Here is a 25,048-nt window from a genome sequence, read left to right on the forward strand (position 1 = left end):
AAACATATGCACAAAGACATAATACCCTGTACCACAGTGTGGTGAAGGGTATACAAATGGGGTTATATGGGGACTACCCCAAAAAGGGGGCAAATATTAATAATTTTTGGAACAGAGATTTGTTAGCATATACGCCTACAAAATACCAAATTGCAAAATACCGAAAATTGGGGGTACCCCTATGTGGTGGCTATCCGAAAAAATTGACATATATTCAAAATACTTTGCGGAGAGATTTGTTACCTATTAAGAACTCAAAATACAAAATTACAGCCAATTCGGCGAATGAATATCATCAAAACCCCCAAAATACTGAAATTTAGCAGGTACCGTTATATGGGATGTACCAGAATAAGTGGACCGATATTTATAATTTTTAATGGAGATATATGGTACCCAATAAGAACCCAATATACCAAATTTCTGCGAATTCGGTTGAAAAACGCGCTCAAGAACCCCAAAATATCGAAAATTGGGGGTACCCTTATATGGGAGCTATGCCTAAACGTGGACCGATAAAGCCCATCATCGAACTTGACCTGTCTGCAGACAAAGGCGACTCTATCCAAAATGTTGGCGATATATCTCAATTCGTTTAGACGCTAGAGTGATTACAACAGACAGACGGACATGGCTATATCGTCATAGAATTTTACGCTGATCATAAAAAAATGTATATATATATATATATATATACTTTATAGGGTCGGAAATGATTATTTCGATGAGTTACACACGGAAAAACAAAATTAATATACCCTCCATACTATGGTGGAGGGCAGGGACGTACGCAGGGGGGCGACCCTGGGGGCCCGGGCCCCCCCTGAAATGAATTTTTTTCACAGTAAATTTATGTTTGCAACAGCGATTTTTTTCATTTTGTACTACTGGGCCCCCCCCCCCCCCGAAATAAAATCCTGTGTACGTTGCTGGTGGAGGGTACAATAAGTAGTCCTTGAAAAATATTGTTTAAAAAGTCTCTCCCCTATAGTTTACCAATGGTACTACTTTTATTACTTTTTAGTGTCATATTGTCAATAGATACATTTTGTCGTTATATTGTTGTAAAGAATTCAATTCAATATGCGTGGCATAACTTAATCATTTTTTTATAAACAAATTTTTCTACGTTCATGGTTTCTTAACCGCACATTCTAATATGTCGCCTATAACGGGTTGTCAACAAAATGTGTTCTATTAATTAATAGCAGCTTTATTTAAAAACCATTCTCAAATATTTAGGTCGATATGAGAATATTCAAAGGCGTATTTTACATAATAGCAACGGCATAGCCATTACTTCATGTATTATGTAAGAAATGCTAATAAAATCACAAGAATTTCTTATCTTTCTCTTAATGAATAGCTTTGTTTTGATCTTCGACAGCTTTTAGTTCAATGACCGGCGATCTTTATTTCGAAGTGAACTGAAAATATTCTGAATCAAATCAAAATGCGTGAATATTAAATTGTACAAATTGAAGAATATTAACATTAAAACTAGATTTTATTAAAAGCTTTATAAGTTGTTTTACTCTTTTGCTTTAGGGGAATTTTTCTTGAAATGTACATTCGATATTTATATGTAAATTAAAAAGAACAAAACCGATTTAAAACCAAATCCGATAATAATAAAAACGCCTAATTTCTTTATTTCTGAATTTAATAGAACAGTTAATATTTTACCAAAATACAAAAATTAAATTGAGATGGTTATATTCTGCGAATTCCAACAAAAGTTGAAAAGCAACATTCACTGGGCTGGGTATTAACATAAAGACAACATTAAGAATCAAATCAGAGCAATTTGATGGGTTTTGCTGAAACAAAAAAAAAATCAAATAAAATAATTCAATTGTGGTAAATAATACATATCTATTAACGAAGCTAACCTTGACAAATGTTTTACTTAATGAACAATAAACATATTTCGTTTTATATATTTCAGTTTAGGAAGTATTCGTCTGCGACTAATAGCATTTAATTGTTTTTCAATGGATTTCCCATCAATAGTTAACCATATGACGAGGGAATTATATAATTTCGGCAAAAAAGCATGCGGGCCAATTGAATTATTTGACCATGAATTGCGGACAAATAGTAATTACTTAATTGTAATGTAGGTGTGTACATTAGTAACACACATTTACTCGCAATTAATTGAATTTATTTAAATATATATATTTTTTCTAATTTTTACATCATTAATCTACGGACACGTATTACAACCAGCATATAATCATTGATTGCTATATTTTTTATCAACAGCAGACTTCCAAGCGTTTTTAAGAACATTTCATACAAGACCTCCAAGTGTGGAGCTTTAAGCGTGGATGTTTTAAAGAATTTTTTCAACTGACCGTAAAGTGTCGATTCAAACTTTTTCTCAATGTGTCGTAAATAGTTGATTATTCAAAAAATACTTTTAACAATATATTCTACCTATACCTATAAGTATGATTTTTTTTAAAGAATATTTATACCCTACACAACTATGTTGTCAGGGTATTATAGCTTTGTGCAGCCCCAAAAGTTTGTAACGCCGCGAAATATTGGTCCCAGACCCACCTTTAAGTATACCGATCGTCATATCTCGACTAGCTGAGTCCGTCCGTCTGTCCATTATAATTTGTAAACACGATACAGGCCACAGTTATGGACCAATCTTTACGACATTTTACATGTAGGATGGGTTCTGGTCAATGAAGAAGAATGGGAAAGATCGGTTAATATTTAGGGGATGAAATGGACCAAATACTAAATTTTTGTCGGCCACAATAATGGCTCGAACATCTTGAAATTTTGCATGGAGAAGGGGATCGGGCCAAAGAATAAACATGCCTGTTTTGATAAAGATCGGTCAATATTTAGGGGGTCAAATTGACCCTGACTTTTGTGTGAAAAATTACAAAATTTGTATTCTATAGCGTATATATTTGGCCTTGAAGGACATAGACCCGAGAAGTTGATATTACATCCAAGAGGAGTGGTTGACCTTTAAATTAGTACAAATTATATTGTTGTATGTGCTCGGATGTGGGAGTTACACCCAAATATTTACAGGTATCTCCGTATTCGTAAATTATTTAGTAACCCATTACCATACTGGAGGGCGAAAATATAGCGCGGATCGATTTGAAATGTTCCATGATGATCAAGGTATGGTCAAGGACAACGCCTATAATTTTCGTTGATGATCAGATAATAATTTTGGAATGAAGTGGGCCGAATACTTAATTTTTTGTATTATTTTCGAGTCGATCTATAGACCACAAATGAAAGCCGAACATCACAACACAACCCATGGTGAAGGGAATCTGGAAAATAGCTGTACTGAATACTCGAAATATTCGGAAAATATGTCAGTGTGAGGAAGAAGTGCTGTTTACCTCTAATCGGGAAAGAGGGTGCAAATATCACGAAATATTGCCCAGGCTCGGAATAAACATCCAAAGAAAATTTGAGTTCCGTGGTAGTTGTGTAGGGTATCATATGGTCGGCCCCGTCCGACTATACTGCTCCGCTCACTGGTTTTTAACTCTGTAGCGTAGATTTTTAAGAATAATATTTCCAATAAAACTCCAAAAGTATATCTCTTTTTAAAGAATATTACATCCAAGAAACCTCTAACATATTTTTTTTAAGAATATACTTTCAACGGCCCTCCAAAAATTAATTATTTAATAATGAATATTTCTCAACATATCCCCAAGAGTGGATTGTTTATAGAACATTAAACATTTCCGCAAGTGTGAATTTTAAATTACTTTCTAGTAGACTTCCAAGTAATGTTCCATTAAGATTGGATTTAAAAACAAATATTTTTAAGCCGAACTCCAAGAGTGAATTTTGTAGAAACTATTTTTAACCTTAACTCCAAGAGTGGATTTTTTGAATAATATTTTTTTTTTTATTTTGACAGAAGATTTCCAATCCTATTTTTTATAAAAATTCCAAGAGTGGATTTTTTTTGGAAGAAAATCGATTGTTTTTTAACAGACCGCCAAGTTTCAATTTTTTTATACCCTTCACCACACTGTGGTACAGGGTATTATGTCTTTGTGCAAATGTTTGTAACAGGCAAAAGGAAACGAGACAGATACATGGTTCCTTTTGAGAATATGAATAGAATCACTTTCTAAGTCGATTTATGCATGTCCGTCCGTCTATTCATGTTAAATTGTAAATTGAATTGGATGAAATTTGGCACAGCTCATTTATTTGGCCGAAAGACGAACCCTACTGAAATTGGGAAAAATCGGTTCAGATTTAGATATAGCTTTCATATATATTTTGATTTGAACGAAATTTTGCATAGCGTACTGAATTAAGTCTACAACGATGAGTAGTAAGTTTCGGGAAAATCGGTTCAGATTTTGATATAGCTTCCATATATATTTGTTTATAAATGGTGCACCAAAGTCCCTATATATCTTTCGATTTGCGCGAAATTTGGCATAGCGTATGCTAAGTTTCGTTAAAATTGGTTCTGATTTAGATATAGCTCCCATATATATTTTCGTCCGATTTTATGTAAATGGTGCACCAAAGTCCCCTTATATCCTTCGATTTGCACGAAATTTGGCATAGCGTATGCTAAGTTTCGTTAAAATTGGTTCTGATTTAGATATAACTCCCATTTATAGTTTCGTCCGATTTTAAGCAAATGGACCCAAAGTTGGACCAATTGACACAAAATTTTTCAAAACGTACGGAAGTTACTATAACTTAATTTTTGTCAATTTTCGTTGAAATCGGTTCAGATTTAGATATAACTCCTATATATATATATATATAGTTTCGTCCGATTTTAAGTAAATGACGCACCAAAAACCCAAAAATAAGCCTATTGGCACACAATTTTCAGCAACGTTTTGATGTTACTATAAGACAAGGTGTGTCATGTTACGTTTAAATCGGTTCAGATTTCGATATAGCTCCCACATATATTTTCGCCCGATTTTATGTAAATAGTGCACCAAATTCACTTTATATCCTTAGATTTTCACGAAATTTGACATAGCGTACTGAATTGAGTCTAGAATGGTGTGTGGTAAATTTCGGAATAATCGGTTCAGAATTTAGCTACCGATTTTACCTAAATTGATTTTAACAAAACTTGAATGGCGTTATTGGGTGTTGTTGAAATTGGAACAGTTGCAGCCATAGCTACATATGTATTTCGAACGGGTGTCTGATTGAAATTACATTTTTAACTGTGCAGCGTACCGAATAGCGTGTATCAAATTTGTATCAAATCGTTTTCCATAAATTTGTCCCATGGTACGTAGACGACTCTAAATCTGCCCGAATGAAATTAAATTTATCATAGGTTGCAGAAAGACATGAGTATGTTCTTTCGAGGGAACATTGACATGCAATTGTAAGTATGCATATGTACAACATACCCAAAGTATTGAAGGGTATCATATAGTCAGCCCAGTCCGACCTTAGCACTTTCCTTACTATTTTCCTTTCTTTTTTTGTAAAGTAACAAAATTTTAATCTTGTGGGCAATTTTACATAAAGGCGCTGTTGACCTCAAATATTGCTTAAGCTCGGAATCCGCAGAAACATAGAGCTTACTGCTTTAAACAAATATATTTGTGCGACTATTTTATTTTCTAACTTGATTTTTTTAAGAATATGCATTTAGAAGACCATCTAAGGCATGGAATAAAAAAATCAGGCACCCTTGGATATTTTGAACAATATTTGCCAAGGACCATTTAGTAATTAATTTTGAATTCGCTACTATTTCTAGATTTTATGAACTACCATTTTCAAAGTACTATTTTAAAAGGGAATTCATCAATTTTTAAGGACTATTTAAAGCTAGGAGTTTTAAGAAATATTTAAGTCATGCAATTTGCATATAATATTGATTCAAGGACTGTCTGTGGCGTTGACTTTTGTATTTATTTAAGGATCATCCTGGACACTATTGTTTCCATGCACTTGATTTTTAAACCGTATTAAAAATTCTTTTCCTATTTTCTCCAAGGAGGAAGGATTTTTTAAAATGGACTTTAATGGCCTGGTATTTTAACAAAGTCATTTAACGGAGTGAAATTTGTTAAAGAAGATTGTTACATGTACTTGGTAACATGGATTTGGTACAAGAAGATTTTATTACAAGAAATTAATATGCGTGGATTTTCTGAAACCATTTTTTACAAGAGCATTCAAAGCCGTGAATTTTGCAAAACAACATTTCTACACTAGCATTCAAATTCGTGAATTTTGTAAAATACAATTCTTTTTTTTTTAATGTAATCCATAATATATTTTCATATTTATCCAGTATAGCTACATACGATATTTCTATATAAGAATTAAAAGTGAAAGCTGTTCCATTTAAATGTATATTTACCAAACAGTCGTAAATTCCTCAATTAAATTTGAAATTTCAAATGTGAGGAATATAGAGCAAATTATTTAAAAAAAGTACGGGTACTGGTAGCAGTTCAACTCAGGTCAGTGTTCCAGAAATAAATTCTCATAATAAGCAATTATTGTGTCTAAAATGTAGTCCATAAATAATGCCACTGGTGTAATTAAATATGATAATAAAAACACGAGTTTGTGTTTTAAGATCTTGATTCCGAAACAAATTGGAGGATATTCAATGCAAAACCAGTAAGGAAAGTAGTAAAGTCGGACTGGGCCGACTATATGATACCCTTCACCACTTTGGGGATATTCTACATATGTATCTTCACAGATGTCGTCTTTTTGAAGGAATATTGACATGAAATTGAACGAATTTAAAAATGCGATCTTTATAAAAAAGTAAACCGACTAACATCAATCCTTACACATGCCATTCTGCAATCTATTCCATACTTTGTAAATAGACTTTAAGCAAACTTTACTGTTTAAAATGTAATATCAATCAAGCACCCATTGATTATTTGGTTTACAATCAACATAAATAGGTCGAAATTATATACGGAAGCTATTCCATATCTAAACCGAGTCCAAGGAAACTTGGCCGATATTAATTTATATTAATTTCAGTACGTTTTGCCAATCGGGCTAGCTATGGGTCTTTAGTACACCATTTACTTAAAATCGGACGAAAGTATATATAGAGGTTATATGTAAATCTGAACCAATTTCAAGAAAACTTGACACACGAAAGGTTATAGTAACTTCAGTACATTGTACAAAATTGTGCGCGGGTCGGCCAATCTTTGGTTCTTTAGTGCACAAATAACATTAAATCGGCCGAAAATATATATTGGAGCTATATCTAAATCTGAACCGATTTTAACACATCATTCTGGATCCAATACAGTACCCTATGGCAACCTTCGTGCAAATCGAAATATATATAGGGACTTTGGAGGCCCATTTACCTTAAATCGGACGAAAATATATATGGGAGCTATATATAAATCTGAACCGATTTCCTCGAAACTTGGCACACATCATTCTTGACCTAATTCAGTACTTTATGTCAAACTTCGTGCAAATCGAAAGATATATAGGGACTTTGGAGACCGATTTACCTTAAATCGGACGAAAATATGTATGGGAAATTAACTTTGCACACATTATTCTGGACCTAATTCAGTACTCTATGCCAAGTTTCGTGCAAATCGAATGATATATAAGGACTTTGGTGCACTATTTACCTTAAATCGGACGAAACTATATATGGGAGCTATATCAAAATCTCAACCGATTTTTCCCAATTTCAATAGGGTTCGTCCTTGGGCCAAATAAGTGACTTGTGCCAAATTTCATCCAAATCGGATCATAAATGCGACCTGTACTTTGTTTACAATTTAACATCTACAGATGGACGGACGGACATGCATAAGTCGACTCAGAAAGTGATTATAGGCATATTCTCAAAAGGAACCATGTGTCTATCTCGTTTCCTTTTGCCTGTTACAAACACATGCACAAAGACATAATACCCTGTACCACAGTGTGGTGAAGGGTATAAAAATCCTAGGAAGAAGTGTTTTACCTAGGAATCTGAAATCTACAATGACTGCCACTTCGGTGGGACAATGTGGTTACAATATTTAACTATTTTTGCAACCTCTTGACGGACTAGAGGTCAAAAAATATTACTAATATTCCGTACAGCCCTTCTAATTACTTGTCCAGATTCAATTCACCGTGGGTTGTGTTGTGTTGTGATGTTCAGCTTTCAATTGTGGCATATAGATCGGCTCGAAAAAACACAAAAATACGTTTTCAGTCCACTTCATCCCAAAATTATTATCTGATCATCACGGAAAATTATAGGTGTTGTCCTTGACCATAACTGGAACCTCATAAAACATTTAAAAGCGATCAGCGTTATATTTCCGCCCTCTAGTCTGGTAATAGTTTATTAAATAATATGTAAATACGTAAGCACCTGTAAATATTTACGAGTACATACGACAATGTACTTGGTATCAAGTTAAAGGCCATCCACTCTTCTTGGATATACTATCAACTTCTCGGGTCTATGTCCTTTAGGAGTAAATATATACGTCATAGAATACAACTTTTGTAATTTTTCACACAAAAGGCAGGGTCCATTTGACCCGTTAAATATTGGCCGATGTTTATCAAAACAGACATGCTTATTGTTTGGCCCGACCCCCTTCTCCATGGTTGGACCATAATTGCGGACTCTGGAGCCACCAGAAAATCAGACAAAAATTTAATATTTGTTCATTTCATCCCCTAAATTTTAACCGATCTTTACCAAACACTATAGGGGTCTTCATTGGCCAGAACCCATCCTACATGCAAAATTTCGTGAAGATTGGTCCATAACTGTGGTCTGTATCGTGTTTACAAATTATAATGGACAGACGGACGGACGGACCGACACACATGTCTAGATCGACTCAGCTAGTCGAGATATGACGATAGGTATACTTTAAGGTGGGTCCAGGACCAATACTTCGCGGCGTTACAAACTCTTGGGGTGCACAAACCTATAATACCCTGAAAACATAGTTGTGTAGGGTATAAAAATATAACTAATATAACTTCATCGGTAGAATTGCATAGGTAGTCATCAAGCTTAGCAAATATTATGCTCTAATTATTAAATTAAATTTTTAAAACACTTTAAATCATACGTTAGCGTATCTCTCCCACCCATTTTTAATTTAATATTTCATTTTCTTGTTCATTTATCTTGCATGTATTTCTGCTGGTACCAAAAATAATTATTTTCGACACAATTTCATGTACTTGACTTAAATGAGGGTTAAACACCACACACACATACACAAACAACACCTAAGCTTCTAAGTCATTTAGCAAAGACCAAAAAAGAATAGCTTATCACACGCATTATCTTCATAATGGACAATTATTAAGCTACATTTTCGCAAATCTTTTTTGTAATTTAGCCAAAAGAAAAAACTGCGAAAAAACGCAAAGTGTACAAAACAACAAAAAACAATGTGAACCATTTCAAACTAGTTTTTGTTGTTGTTGCTGTTCACATTTTTTGTTGCTATCTTAGAATAATAATTATTTAATAATTATATGTTGACTGAGGTCTTGAAGTTAGCAACTTTAACAAAAACTGACTAATTGACTGTAACGTGATAATGAGTGGTGGCTATGTGCTTCATTGATTTTTGTTAGAGATTCGCCGAAGATGACAGATAAACAAATGTGTTTTGACACGGCATGACAGAGAATACAAAAAACACACCTCAGTGAACAGCAAAGGTAGCTAGCAGCTGGTTTGGTGCAATAACCTGCAGTAAAAATGTTACATTTATTTATGGCACCTAGGCAGTTTGGATTTTGTTTTTTTTTAAGAGAATCGTGAATAGAACAATAAATTAAACGAATTCGTTTTTAGCTTTTGTGTGACACAAATTCGATCAAGTGAATGAATGCGCAGTTAAATCTAACAACCACTTTAAATTTATTTGCAGACTTGCATTAATTAATTTCAAACGAATATTATTTGAACTAATTTTTCAAGTGATTAAATAAAATATCGATTTCACACAATTTGAAAACTGGTTAATTGGGAATTTTAATTGTATGCGAATAATGGGCCATTAAAGTGCCGTATATATTATTCTTATAATATAATAAAGAGCAAATTTTTAGTTAATATATTCAAATAATTAGATTATTAAGGCGCACTTTATATATTTGTCAATAACGGTTAATGTGTATGTACGAAAAAATAATTATCGAATATGGGCAAAAAAATCGAAAAATTTTAGAATACTTATTAATTTATATTACTTTTATTTTTCCGTAGAAAACAATTCCTGAATTGCAAATGACTCATTTGCTTTTAATATCAAAGAAAATATTCTGTAAAACAGTTCTCAATCACTACGGAATGATTTTTGTGCCACTGAAAAAAAATTCTCAAGAAGTGATTTTTTGTATAAAAAGGTCCTCAACCACAGACGCACATTTCTTTTATACAAAAAAAAAATCCTCTATCAATGACGATTGATATTTTCTCTTCAGACACAAACGTTGAAACAAATGTTGTCAAAACACAACGCATTCTCAGAAGTGTATAGCTATCGTATGCACTAGGATAAAGCCAATCGGTGAAGAACTTCCTTATTATAACCTACACAACTATGTTGTCAGGGTATTATAGCTTTGTTCAGCCCGCGAAATATTGGTCCTAGACATAACTTTAAGTATACCGATCATATCTAGACTAGCTGAGTCGATCTAGACATATGTCCGTCCGTCCGCCTGTACATTATATTTTGTAAACACGATACAGGCCACAGTTATGGATCAATCTTCACAAAATTTTGCATTTGGGTAAAGATCGGTTGGGTAAAGATCGGTTGGGTAAAGATCGGTTAATATTTAGGGAATGAAATGGACCAAAAACTTTATTTTTGTCGGTTTTCCGGTCGCTCCAGAGGCCGCAATTATGGCCCAAATACCGCGAATTGGAAAGGGGATCGGGCCAGAGAAAAAGCATGCATGTTTTGATAAAGATCAGTCAATATTTAGCGGGTCAAATGGACCCTGACTTTTGTGTGAAAAATGACAAAATTTGTATTCTATAGCGTATATATTTACCCCTGAAGAACAAAGACCCAAGAAGTTGATAGCATATCCAAGAGGAGTGGTTGACCTTTAAATTGATACCATTTATATGGTCGTATGTACTCAGTTGTGGGAGCTACACTTAAATATTTACAGGTGCTTTCGTACTGAGATATTAGTAACCCAGGCGTAGTAACTAGAAGGCGTAAATATAGCTCTGATCGCTTTGAAATTTTCCATGAGGATCCAGGTATGGTTAAGGACCGATGATGATCAGATAATAATAATTATGAGATTGAAATGGACTAAAAATGTATTGTACCCTACACAACTATGTTGTCAGGGTATTATAGCTTTGTGCAGCCCCAAGAGTTTGTAACGCCGCCAAATATTGGTCCTAGACCTACCTTTAAGTTTCATGATTATTTCAGATAACTAATGGTACATTCCAAAACATATTTCATCACCTCAAAAATAGAAAAACGAAGTGAATGTGAGAGTTTCATTATACGAAATATTATAATGACGCAAAATTATGTTAACTTCTCACGAATATTCAATTCCGATGATAGTTGTGTAGGGTATCATATGGTCGGCCCCGACTATACTACTTTCCTTACTGTTTTTTTTAATTTAGTTTGTGGTAAAAAAATAAGCTAATAAAAATCCAGTGAGCGGAGCAGTATAGTCGGACGGGGCCGACCATACGATACCCTACACAACTACCACTGAACTCAAATTTTCTACGGATGTGTATTCCGAGCCTGGGCAATATTTCGTGATATTTGCACACTCTTGCCCGATTAGAGGTAAACAGCACCTCTTCCTCACACTGACATATTTTCCGAATATTACGAGTATTCAGTACAGTTATTGTCCAGATTCCCTTCACCGTGGGTTGAGTTGTTGTAGATCGACTCGAAAATAACATAAAAAAATTAAGTTTTCGGTCCACTTCATTCAAAAATTATTATCTGATCATCACCGAAAATTAAAGGCGTTGTCCTTGACCATAACTGGAACATCATGAAACATTTCAAAGCGATCAGCGCTATGTTCGGCTCTCTAGAGTGATAATGGGTTACTAAATAACATACAAATACGGAGATACCTGTAAATATTTAGGTGTAACTGCCACATCAGAGCACATGCGACAATATAATTGGTCTTAATTTAAAGGTCAACCCTTGGATATAATATCCTCCTCTTGGATATAATATCAATTTTTCGGGTCTATGTCCTTCAGGGGTAAATATATACGCTATAGAATACAAATTTTGTCATTTTTCACACAAAAGTCAGGGTCCATTTGACCCGCTAAATATTGACCGATCTTTATCAAAACAGACATGCTTATTGTTTGGCCCGACCCCCTTCTCCATGCAAAATTTCACGATGTTCGGGTCATTATTGCGGCCTGTGGAGCGACCAGAAAAACCGACAAAAATTTAGTATTTGGTCCATTTCATCCCCTAAATATTAACCGATCTTTCCCAAAAACAATAGGGGCCTTCATTGGCCAGTACCCATCCTACATGCAAAATTTCGTGAAGATTGGTCCATAACTGTGGCCTGTATCGTGTTTACAAATTATAATGGACAGACGGACGGACGGACGGACGGACACACATGTCTAGATCGACTCAGCTAGTCGAGATATGACGATCGGTATACTTAAAGGTGGGTCTAGGACCAATATTTCGCGGCGTTACAAACTTTTGGGGCTGCACAAAGCTATAATACCCTGACAACATAGTTGTGTAGGGTATAAAAATAAACGTCCGCCATTTCGTTAATATTTGAGCGAAGTCAATAATACTCATACGAGAGCCAGACATGTACTATTTCTAACACAATTGAAACTTCTCGATTCTGATGTTCCATTGAGGAGTTATCATGCCCGCCATGAAAAATAAGGACTTTTCTTTAATCACCAAAAACAACAACCAAATTTTGCAAATTAGGCTTGACGTTGTGCAAATTATCTTTCTCTAAATCTTCAATTATATATGGGGTTTGCAATTAAGCTGATTCGACTGTATCTGCTTCCGTTGTTTTATACTTTCCACATGAAGCAAAGCGTACGCGTACCGTTTTCAACCAAACTTTGCACATGTAATATTTATTCTGGCATTATCGTAATATTTTTACCAGATCTAGGTAAAGTCTGAAAATAGTCCACCCCTTCTGGAACCAGCCCCAATAGTGCAATTAACTATAAAGGTCCATAATATTTGGTACATCCCCCACAAAAGTCGAACAGCGCACAAATAATATGTTTTGATCAGAATACAATTCTATTTCAATTTAACCATGTCTTTCCCTCTGACAGTCTATTGAAATCCCGATAAAGATATAGTTTTATGATAAACTTATTATCGGTCCACGTTTTTGTATAGATACCAATAGCCAATTTTCTGTCATGTTTCCATTTTTAAAGAGGCCAACATCTATGCAGGAATTATCGATATTGGTCCAATAACCAATTTTCTGTGGTGTTTCCATTTTTGAAGAGGCCAACATCTATGCAGGAATTATCGATATTGGTCAATGTTTTAACATAGCCGCATATTCTCACAAAAGTGGCTGCAATTTGATACTCAGAATTTTTGGAGGCCTAGCCCACATTTTTACAATGTCTTCATTTAAAAAGAAGATCATTTTAATTTAAAAAAAATGACACAATCCATAATTATTTTCTGATATAAAATGTTGCATGTAGGACGGGTTCTGACCCAAGAGGACCCGTATTGTTTTTGGTAATGGTCCGTTAATATTTAGGGTATGAATTGGACCAACAACTTTATTTCTGTCTGTATTTCTGGACGCACAGACATTGATTTCTCACCATAGAATAATCATGGCAAGTTTTGATGAACATCGGTCAATATTTTGAAGGTCAAATGTACCCATACTTTTTAGGGGATGCAATGAACTAAAAGCTTTACTTTTGTCAGATTTTCTGGTCCTTCTAGAGGCCATTATTATATGCAGAACATGACATATTTCGCGGTGCAGGGGATATGACCAAATACATAGAACGCTGAGGTCAATTCAACCAAAATCTAAAATGACCAAATTTGTATGTTATGACGTAAATATTAACCTCGAGAAAAACAAGATTTTGAAAATATGGTTCCAAAGTGGACCTGTTGACTTATAATCGGTCAAGATGATGCAAATATCGCGAAATATTGCCAGTCTCAGAATATAGAACTGCACAAAGTTAGGTTTTCGTGTTAGTTTTATAAGTATCGTATGGTCGGCCCCGTTCAACTATACTGCTCCGTCCACTGGTTTAAATTCTATTTTAAAATTTTAAAATAAGTATAGTATATTCAATAATTTCATATGATAAATCGTAATACTCTAGCATTGTCTCTTGACGTGAAGTAATTCAACCAACAACGGTCAATAACCGGGTACATTTGTACCTTTTTTCGAATAAAAATGCTGTAAAACTTTTAATAATGGAGATATTTGGATCAAATTTTGAGGAATCATTCTTGAGGTATTTTCACACATAATCGAAGAAAAAAATTATAAATATGTTCGATATATATAATTTTTAAATTTTTTTTAAAGTTATTACCTACGTAGATCAATAACCGTGGTACATTTGTACCCATCTAAAGATAGCTCTGAAACTCAATAAAAATTGGACTATCGTGAGGTTTTTTATTTTAAATTAGTCTATACGGATCTGATCTGGATGTAGGGACTCAAAATTATATATACATTAAAATAATATATATTTAAATCCATGCTTAAATGATAATCTATCTAAAACAATCATAGTAAATTCGTTATAGCTTTCGAATGGGTTAAGCTTTTTTAGTTATTTTTTATTGGGATCTTAATTTAAAAGAAAAAATCTCACGATAGTCCAATTTTTTAATGAGTTAAAGAGCTATCTTTGGATGGGTACAAATGTACCACGGTTATAGATCTACGTATACTTTTTTGGTTATTGACCGTAGGGTTAAACCAAAATGTTAACTGCAGGCTCTTTGAAATTTATAATAATTATTTAACAATTAGGTTTTTATTCTTTGCCACATTCATTCATCATATGCCGGTCTACCCATTTAGTGACCTTAAAATTATTTACAAAAAAAAATTAAACAGTACCAAAATTTACTTATTCATGTTTATCATTTAAATACGTGCGGGCTACCACTGACCTACTAAACAGACGAAATCAATGATGTCGAAATATTTAAACGACGTTATATGAAAATATTTAGAATTAACGATTAAATAATATTTTCCAATGTCATCTTGCCAAGAAATAATTAGTTAGGTCTATCTATAATTATTATAGTTTGTGTCTTTCAGCTTCTATAAAGAATTAATGACTGTATTATTTGCGGGTACAATTATCATACTAAGTAAGGGGGAAAAGTAGAAAAGATCAGATGGGGACTTTTAAGTCAGAATCATAAATGCCAGTCATATGGACTGGTTGTATGTATTTGGTATATCTCCTAACTTAACAGCCCAAGCCTGAATTCTCGTATGTGTTTCCCGCTTAAGTGTTTTTTAATTAGCAACTTCGGAAATATTTCAACAGATGACAAATACTAAATATATTTATAGAATTATTTTATGTGGTACATAAAAAGTAGATTTTTTATGATGTAGTTCTATTTTTTATTTTATTTGAGTAAATGAATATCATCCCAACTAACTCCCATTCATATTTTCTATTGCATCTGACCAATACTTTGTATGCAAATGTGATTCTGGTGTAAAACATTTACACGCAATGCAATTATTATTTTCGTTTTTTTAATTCGAAAAAAAAAAAATAAAAGAAAAATTATAGTAAAAGTAATTAACCAGTTATTTTATTTGTTTCTTCCTGTCCAATATATTTACTCTTGGTCAAATTACTACCCAGATCAAATGTTACACTTTATCATCGTCATCGACCATAGTCCAGCCGAAGATATTGAGGTATATAGAGTAATGGTATGCTTTTGTAGTCTACAGCTTATACAATAAACGCCAACCTGAAACACACACACTTACATACATATATGCAAATATATATCACAATTCAATTCAACCAGAAAATAAATGAAAAACTCTCATCTAACATAACTCTGGCCGCCGACACATCAATGCCGATAGGCTCAACATTGTGTAGTTGTGTTTATGTTCATGCAGCAGTTTCAGTTGCATTTACTGACCATGACAACGACCATCGGACCACTGATTTTTCAACCATTCATTGCTGTGAAGTGAACTCTTGGAAAAATCATCAATAAAAGAGCTACAAAAATGAAAAAAAAAACAAACAAAATAGCAAAAAAGTGTAAGACATAACAACAACAACTAAAACAATACCAACTAAACCAGACGTGAACGACATTGAGGATGTTGTACCGCTACATTGACAACCAGCATTTTTTACACTTGCAAAAAATTCGTTTTTGAACTATTTACTACGTACATATAAAGGGGATCATAATGATTGGCAAGTTGGTATATTTCACGTTAGGGTGGAGATCTAGGTGTGAAGTGTAATACCCTTAAAAATAAAAAAATATATTTATACCCTACACAACTATGTTGTCAGGGTATTATAGCTTTGTGCAGCCCCAAAAGTTTGTAACGCCGCGAAATATTGGTCCTAGACCAACCTTTTAGTATACCGATCGTCATATCTCGACTAGCTGAGTCGATCTAGACATGTGTGTCCGTCCGTCCGTCTGTCCATTATAATTTGTAAACACGATACAGGCCACATTTATGGACCAATCTTCACGAAATTTTGCATGTACGATGGGTTCTGGCCAATGAAGACCCCTATTGTTTGGTACAGATCGGTTAACATTTAGGGGATGAAATGGACCAAATACTAAATTTTTGTCGGTTTTTCTGGTCGCTCCAGAGGCCGCAGTTATGGTCCGAACATCGTGAAATTTTACATGGAGAAGGGGATCGGGCCTAAGAATAAGCATGCCTGTTTTGATAATGATCGGACAATATTCCGCGGGCCAACCCTGTATTTTGTGTGAAAAATTACAAAATTTTTATTCTGGGGCTTATATACTTGCCCCTGAAGGACATATACCCGAGAAATTGATAGTATATCCAAGAATAGTTGTTGACCTTCAAATTGATACCAATTATATGGTTGTATGTACTCCGATGCGGGAGTTATACGTAATTAAGTAAAGGTGACTATGTGCATATTATTACTATTACTCCATTAGAGGACGGAAATGTCGCGCTGATTGCTTTGAAATTGTACATGAAGTTCCGATTATGGTCAAGGGCGGCGCTTATAGTTTTCGGTGAAGTTGAGATTTCATTCAGGGGGTGCAATGAGCCGAAAACTTTAATTTTGTCAGATTTTCTAGTCGCTCTAGAGGCAATTATTATATGCAGAACATCACATATTTTGCAAGGTGAAGGGGATCTGACCAAATACTTAGAGCGGGTCAAATCAACCAAAACCTAAAGTGACCACTTTTTATTTTATGGCGTAAAAATTCACTTCAAGAAAAAACATTTTGTAAAATATGCAAGACTTAGAAAGAGGAGTTGCTGATCTATAATCGGTAAAAAGGGTGCAAATATCACGAAATATTGCCCAGGCTCAGAATATAGAATCGCCGAGAGTGTGCTTTTCGTGGTAGTTGTGTAGGGTATCATATGGTCGGCCCCGTCCGACTATACTGCTCCGCTCACTGGTTTTTATTGTTTTCATATGGGGTTTCTGCAGCGACAAAGTTTTTAACAAAGCCAAATATTGGTCCTAGACCCACTTTTAACTATACCAATCATATCTCGACTAGCTGAGCCAATCTAGACACGTGTGTACGTCCGTCCATAATAATTTGTAAACACAATCTTCAACATACCACTCTTCACGGAATTTTGCATGTAGGATGAGTTCTGCCCAATGAAGACCCCTATTGTTTTTGGTAATAATCGATTAATATTTAGGGGATAAAATGGACCAAAAACTTTATTTTTGTCTGTTTTCTGGTTGCCCGAACATCACGAAATTGTACACTGAGAGAGTGGTCTGACCCAGAATTAGCATGACAGGCTTGATGAAGGTGTCTATGTGTTATGATATTGTTTAGTATTACTATTACCCCACTAGAGGGCAGAAATCTCACCTTGATCGCTTTGAAATCTTACATCAAGTTCCGGTTCTGGTGAAGGACGACACCTTCAATTTGATGTTGAGATGATATTGAGGGTGTGCAATAAACCGAAAACTTTATTTTTGTCAGATTTTCTAGTTGTTGTAGAGGACATTATTATTTGCAGAGAATCGCATATTTTACACGGTGAAGGGGATCTGACCAAATACTTAGAACGCCTGTTTATGTAATGAACGATCAATATTCCCATATTCAAATCAATCAAAACATAAAGTGACCACATTTTTATTTTATGGCCTAAGTATTCACCTCGGGAAAACCAGATTTGGAAGGGTTAGAAAGTGGAACTGTTGACCTATAATCGGTCAAGAGGGAGCAAATATCGCGAAATATTGCCCAGGCTCAGAATATGGAACCGCAGAGAGTAAGATTTTCGTGTTAGTTGTGTACGGTATCATATGTTCGGCCCCGTCTGACTATACTGCTGCGCTCACTGGTTTTCGTCTTCCCTTGTTAATTTTTCGAATTCCTTCGAATGCTTCAGACAAACGAATTGCGGTTCACCACGTAAAATTGACCGTACTTTGCTCAAGCGGAAAATTTGCCACATGACCAGTATTAGGATCATGTAACAGGCTACTATTTGCTTCGAAATGATTCTTCCATCAACAAATTTCTTTGAATATGGTTCTTCATGAAGACCTCCACAAAAATGTTCCACTATATTTGAGCCATTCTGACACTATTTCAAAAGAACTGTTCCACAAAAGTAACTATTGGTCCCATTCTGTCGTTCTTCTTTCCCATGTAGATTTTCATTTTTTTATAACATAGATATACTGATATTTTATTGCAATTAATTTTCGAATCTAACTTCGAACTATACCATAGTGCCGACAATGTTTTTGGAAAGTGTACAGATATACTAAAAAAATTACCCTTTTTGTGTTATCCAATCAGAATACGTACTATCAAATCAATTCGGTTTCTAGCCCATTTGAAATTAGTAAAATACCGACAATTGAATGGTTATGGTCTATATACTGAAAACTAAACCTGTAACGATCTCCAGATTGAAGCACCTGTAAAAATACCAATTGCAATTACATTGGCTAAATTCGTAAGATCTACTGCGAGATTGCCGGCAACAGATGTCTGAGGAGCCTGGATGCAGTATATCAAAATCCACCTGTCCTGAGATTTCGTGACGTAGAAATTCTTCATTGATGTCACTAAGGAAAGACTATATAAAACCCGATATAGGAACTTAATCACATCAAATTGGAACTTCAAAGAAGTGAGCTTCATTTGAGGATGGGAAAAAGCTGGCATCGATTATGTGGCCAAACATTAAAATCAAACATCTAATAGTTTACACTATTACCCTCCATTGGGTCACAATGGACTAAGGGACTTCGAGTGACAGCAGATGCTACATAAATACAACTTCAAAGTATGATCTCATTTTCCCTACTTCTCAAATATTTTTCTCAGTGCCACAATAAAATAACAGATGCAAACAAGTAAAAAACTTCAATTCAGTTTTCACTTTCATTTGTCTTGATTTTCATGTGTTGAGGTAATACAGCTATTGCCACTGAAGTAACTCAATGTGGAAAAGTGGTCGGACAAGTGGAAATATAACGCAAAATCCCCGCCAAATATTATAAAGTCTTGGAATCAATGGATTTTCTTGGCAGTTGTTAAAAAGATTTTCAAGTGTAAACAGAGCAGTTTCCAAATTCGCAAGGATTAACGCGCAGTATAAAATGTATCAACAATTACAAACATTTATATATTTACTGCTGCTGTATGGTGTATCCCTAACAAAGGCATTGACAATTAGGCAGGAAGCAAATGATGCACCCACTACCGCTGTACCACAAACAACACCACTGTTTCCCAGCATTCATAGAGTACGAAATGCTTTCGCCTATGAGGATGCTGACGATGTCATACATGTCATCGAGCCACCAAAACATTTTGAACAATTGAAAATTTTAATGCAAAAACGCCAGAAAATACAACCAATTGTGATTGGTAGAGACAATGGACCGATACCGTTGCAAAAACCAATCAAACGAGATCCGCCATTACCAGCGAAAACAAGACCAGGCAGACCTTTGGTTAAGGGAATGCCCAAGAAAGTAGTTAAAAATCTCAGACCCACCAAGAAACCTTTGGATGTGGACTTGGAGATACAAGAAACGGAAAATTTACCAATTGAAATCTTGGCTTCCGTTAGGAAAACGGAAAATTATTTAAAGAAGTATAAACCCAAGATTCCGTCAGCACCACGACAACGTGTCAAAACCAAAAAGATACAAACTGTTATTTGGGAAAAATCACAGGAACAACAACAATATGTCCAAGGCAAGGAGCAAAAAGTTAATGGTATTCGAGAATATTATCAGCCCCAGGAGAAAAATACCAATCGTCGTAAATTCATCAAGAAACGGATTAAACGACAAACCGAACTGGCTGACTATGAGACACTGAAGGGCGATCAACTATTGGAACACATCAATGAATTGGTAAAAAATGCTTCAATTTATTTGGAAAATTTTAAAGTTTATGAAGATATTGATGTAGGCACCAGCACAAGCACAACCGAGGATACTGGAACGACAACTTTACTACAGAAGGAGGTTTTAAGCCATCCCACCACCGGAAGACCATTTCGAAAGGAAAATCCACAAATCCACGAGGAAGCAGTTATACAAATATTAGAGAACTCAGTGAAAGCAACAAATGTCATAATGGACCAAATTAAAAATTATACAAATTCTAAAAATCTACAACAACAATGTGAAAATAAACAACAAGAAACACACAATCACATACAAAGTTTACGCCAGCAGATTCAATGTATGCAGAGTATAATAAAAGCTGTTAATACAACCACATTTGAGAAACACATCCGCACCCCGCCAAGTAGTACTCCCCGACCACAAGGTCTGACAACAACGGCAGCTAAACGGTATGGCGAACGTTTACGTGAACGCAAATCAAAAGACTTAAGACACAAACCTTTTCTGGTGGCCACCGTTGAAGATGAATATTTTACAGACTCCTCGCCCTCACCCCTAAACACATCATTGATTTATGATGATGTCATGACAACCATACGAAATTTATTACAAGCAACTAATTTACAGAATCTGGAAGAATCCACACTACCATCGTCATCATCATCTTCATCAAACTCTGAGACGGAAATAACCCCCGAAATTCTTGTCAATTGGGAGGAGTTTTCCATACCACAGGATAATTCAGAGCAGCCAGTAGATTTTCACAATCTCAATCAATATTTAAATTCTCTACAAACCATTGTGGCCAATTTGCCACAACCCACAAATTCCACACTTAATTTACATGAAATTGAAAATAATAAACCATCGAAATATTATTTCATTAGCCCCGCGGGTGGTATTTACAATTTACCACAACCATTTCATCCAAAAGATCGTCTGCCGCTGGCACCACCCTCAACAATTTTCCGAAAATTTCCCGATATTCCATCCATAAGCGAGTATTTGGGCGCCAGTGGTTCTCTACTGAAGGCCACACAAAATGTTATTGAAATTTTATAGCTTTTACTTTTTGGTCGCTAATTGTTTTACAAATTTACACTTTCTCTGTAAAATTTTCGTTTTTTTGTTTTTTGTTTCACTTTTAAACTAATAAAAAATAAATATTTAAGTTTTGAATAACACAACCAACAACTCTTGCTGTTTTTCTTTATTTATATTTATTTTTGTGTTATTTCTTCGTAACTTCATTATCTTGAACTTGAACTCTTTTCTTGAAGTTTATTTTTAATTTATTTTGTATTTCTCTTCATTTGTTGTTATGTAAAGTCATTGCTGCTGGTATTGAAGCGATACAGTAGTAATGCGAAGTCTGAAAATACATTTGCAAAAAAAAAAAATCCATAAATACAACTACACTATAAATAACAGGGATTTATGTTAACTCTTCACTGACAAATTACAAACATTATTAATGTCTTAATAAATAACATTTTAAAAAGTTTTTTTAAATATTTATTTTTATACTTTCAGATCTGGCCAACAAAAAAGGTAGGAAAAAACGACAAACATTCAAAAATATCCTATGCTCAGTGTGGTGTAGTGAGGAGCACAGCGTAATTTCTAAAGGCAACTTTGGTCCAATTTCCGGAGAATATTTATACCCTTCACCACACTGTGGCACATTGTATTATGTCTTTGTGAATATGTTTGTAACAGGTAAAAGGAAGCGACCCATGGTAACTTTTAGGAATATACATAGAATAACTTTCTGAGTTGATTTATTGTAAACAAAGTGCTGGTCACATTTATGACCCGAATTGGGTGAAATATGGCACAGCTCTCTTTTTCGGCCCAAGGACGAACCATATTGAAACTGGGAAAAGTAGGTTCAGTTTTACATATAACTCCCATATAGAATAACTTTCTGAGTTGATATATAGTTTTGTTCGATTTTCAATAAATAGTGCACAAAAGCCCCAAAATATGGCCGATTGTACACAACGAACTGAAGTTAGTACAGCCTAACGTGTGCCAAGTTTTGTTGAAATCGGTTCAGATTTAGATATAGCTCCCATATATAGTTTCATTCGTTTTTCAGTTAACGGTGCACCAAAGACCCAAAATATGACCGATTGCCACAAAATTTTGCACAAAGTACTGAAGGTAGTATAACCTACTGTGCGGAGGGTGTCGCTGAAATTAGTATAGATTTAGATATAGCTCCCATATATAGTTTCGTCCGATTTTCAGTAAATGGAGCACCAAAGACCCAAAGATAGACTGATTGCCACAAAATTTTGCATAACATGTAAACTTCATGTAATTTGGACTCAAAGTTATTAAGGGATGTCCGATTTGCCTTAAATCGACATTGTCGCATTGTAAACAAACGACTCTATATTGGTCAAAATGATAAAGTTAGTGTAAGTTGCAGAATGACATGTTTATTAATTGACCTAAGTCGGTTCACATTTAAATAAATATCACATATTTCGTTCATCCAAATAATGGTCCTTCAAAAATGCGACTTTTATAAGGCCGCACCTGTTGAATATATTCAAAGTGGTGAAGGGTATCATATAATCGGCTCCCACCGACTTTACTACTTTCCTTACTGTTTTTATACCCTTCGCCACACTGTGGTACAGGGCATTATGTCTTTGTGCATATGTTTGTAACAGGCAAAAGGAATATTCTCAAAAGGAACCCTGTGTCTATCCCATACACAGGGTTCCTTTTGAGAATATGCATAGAATCACTTTTTAAGTCGATTTATACATATCCGTCTGTCCGTCCGTCCATGTATTTTTGTTAACAAAGTACAGGTCGCATTTGTGATCCGATTTAGATGAAATTTGACACAGTTCACTTATTTGGCCCAAGCACGAACCCAATTGAAATTGGGAAAAATCAGTTCAGATTTAGATATAGCTCCCAAATATATTTTCGTCCAATTTTAGGTAAATAGTGCACCAAAGTCCCTATATATATCCTAGAACGATGTGTGCAAAATTTCGTAAAAATCGGTTTAGATTTAGATATAGGTCCCATATATATTTTGGTCCGATTTTAGGTAAATAGTGCACCAAAGTCCCTATATATCCTTCGATTTGCACGAAATTTAGTATAACGTTCTGAATTAAGCCTAGAACGATGTGTGTTAAATTTCGTGAAAATCGGTTCAGATTAAGATATAGCTCCCATATATATTTTCGTCCCATTTTAGGTAAATAGTGCACCAAAGTCCCTATATATCCTTCGATTTGCACGAAATTGAGCATAGCGTACTGAATTAAGTCTAGAAAGATCTGTTTTAAATTTCGTGAACATCGGATCAGATTTAGATATTGCTACCATATATATTTTCGTCTGATTTTATATAAATGGTGCACAAAAGTCCCTACATATCCTTCCATTTGCACGAAATTTGGATTTATAAATAAATGAAGAATTCAAAATGTAGCCGAATGCAAAAAAACATACTGAAACCAGTAAGGAAAGTAGTAAAGTCGGACGGGGCCGACTATATGATACCCTTCACCACTGTGGGTATATTAAACAGATGAATCCTAACAGACGTCGCATTATTGAAGAACCATTAACATGAGATTAAACATGTCATTCTGCAACCTATACTAAATTTTGGTCAGGTATAGAGTTGCTTCTTACGATGGGACAAAATAATGTAAATAAATTTAAAGCGAAATATCGAAATATAGGTTACACTTATTTCAGTATGGTTTTTGCATTCGGCCACATTTTGAGTTTTTTATTTACTTATAAATCCAAATTTACTTATATGTAATTTACTTATATGTAATATGTATGGGAGCTATATCTAAACCTGAACCGATTTTCAGGAAATTTAACACACATCATTCTGGACCTAATTCAGTACGTTATGCCAAATTTCGTGCAAATCGAAAGATATATAGCGACTTTGGTGCACCATTTACATGAAATTGGACGAAACTATATATGGGAGCTATATCTAAATCTGGACCGATTTTCTCGAAACTTGGCAGACATCACTCTAGGCTTAATTCAGTACGTTATGCCAAATTTCGTGCAAATCGAAAGATATATTGGGACTTTGGGGCACCATTTACATGAAATCGGACGAAACTATATATGGGAGCTATATAGAAATCTGGACCGATTTTCTCGAAACTTGGCAGACATCTCTCTAGGCTTAATTAAGTACGTTATGCCAAATTTCGTGGAAATCGAAAGATATATAGGGACTTTGGTGCACCATTTACATGAAATCGGACGAAACTATATATGGAAGCTATATCTAAATCTGGACCGATTTTCAAGAAACTTGGCAGACATAATTCTAGACCTAAATGATTAGGCTGTACCAAATTT

At 34.6% G+C, this 25,048-nt stretch overlaps 1 protein-coding gene across 1 annotated transcript; it reads left to right on the top strand.

The window, feature by feature from the left end:
• Positions 1-19,912: 19,912 nt before the first annotated feature.
• LOC133325722 (uncharacterized) lies at positions 19,913-21,736 on the top strand. The gene is made up of 3 exons (XM_061534445.1): positions 19,913-20,791; positions 21,005-21,486; positions 21,562-21,736. The coding sequence occupies exons 1-3, from the start codon at positions 19,913-19,915 to the stop codon at positions 21,734-21,736; spliced, it is 1,536 nt and encodes a 511-aa protein (XP_061390429.1).
• Positions 21,737-25,048: the final 3,312 nt, after the last annotated feature.

This window comes from Musca vetustissima, unplaced genomic scaffold, assembly GCF_032173495.1.
Source record: "Musca vetustissima isolate MV318-11 ecotype Yass unplaced genomic scaffold, APGP_CSIRO_Mvet_v1 utg3185, whole genome shotgun sequence".
In the NCBI taxonomy this organism is placed as follows: domain Eukaryota; kingdom Metazoa; phylum Arthropoda; class Insecta; order Diptera; family Muscidae; genus Musca; species Musca vetustissima.

Bases quoted from the DNA above. Each gene is read 5' to 3' on its own strand.
- LOC133325722 (XM_061534445.1), top strand. From the start codon at position 19,913: ATGTATCAACAATTACAAACATTTATATATTTACTGCTGCTGTATGGT. The intron at 20,792-21,004 runs GTTTTAAGCCAT...TTACGCCAGCAG, and splicing joins CAACTTTACTACAGAAGGAG to ATTCAATGTATGCAGAGTAT. The intron at 21,487-21,561 runs GCCACAACCCAC...TTATTTCATTAG, and splicing joins CAAACCATTGTGGCCAATTT to CCCCGCGGGTGGTATTTACA.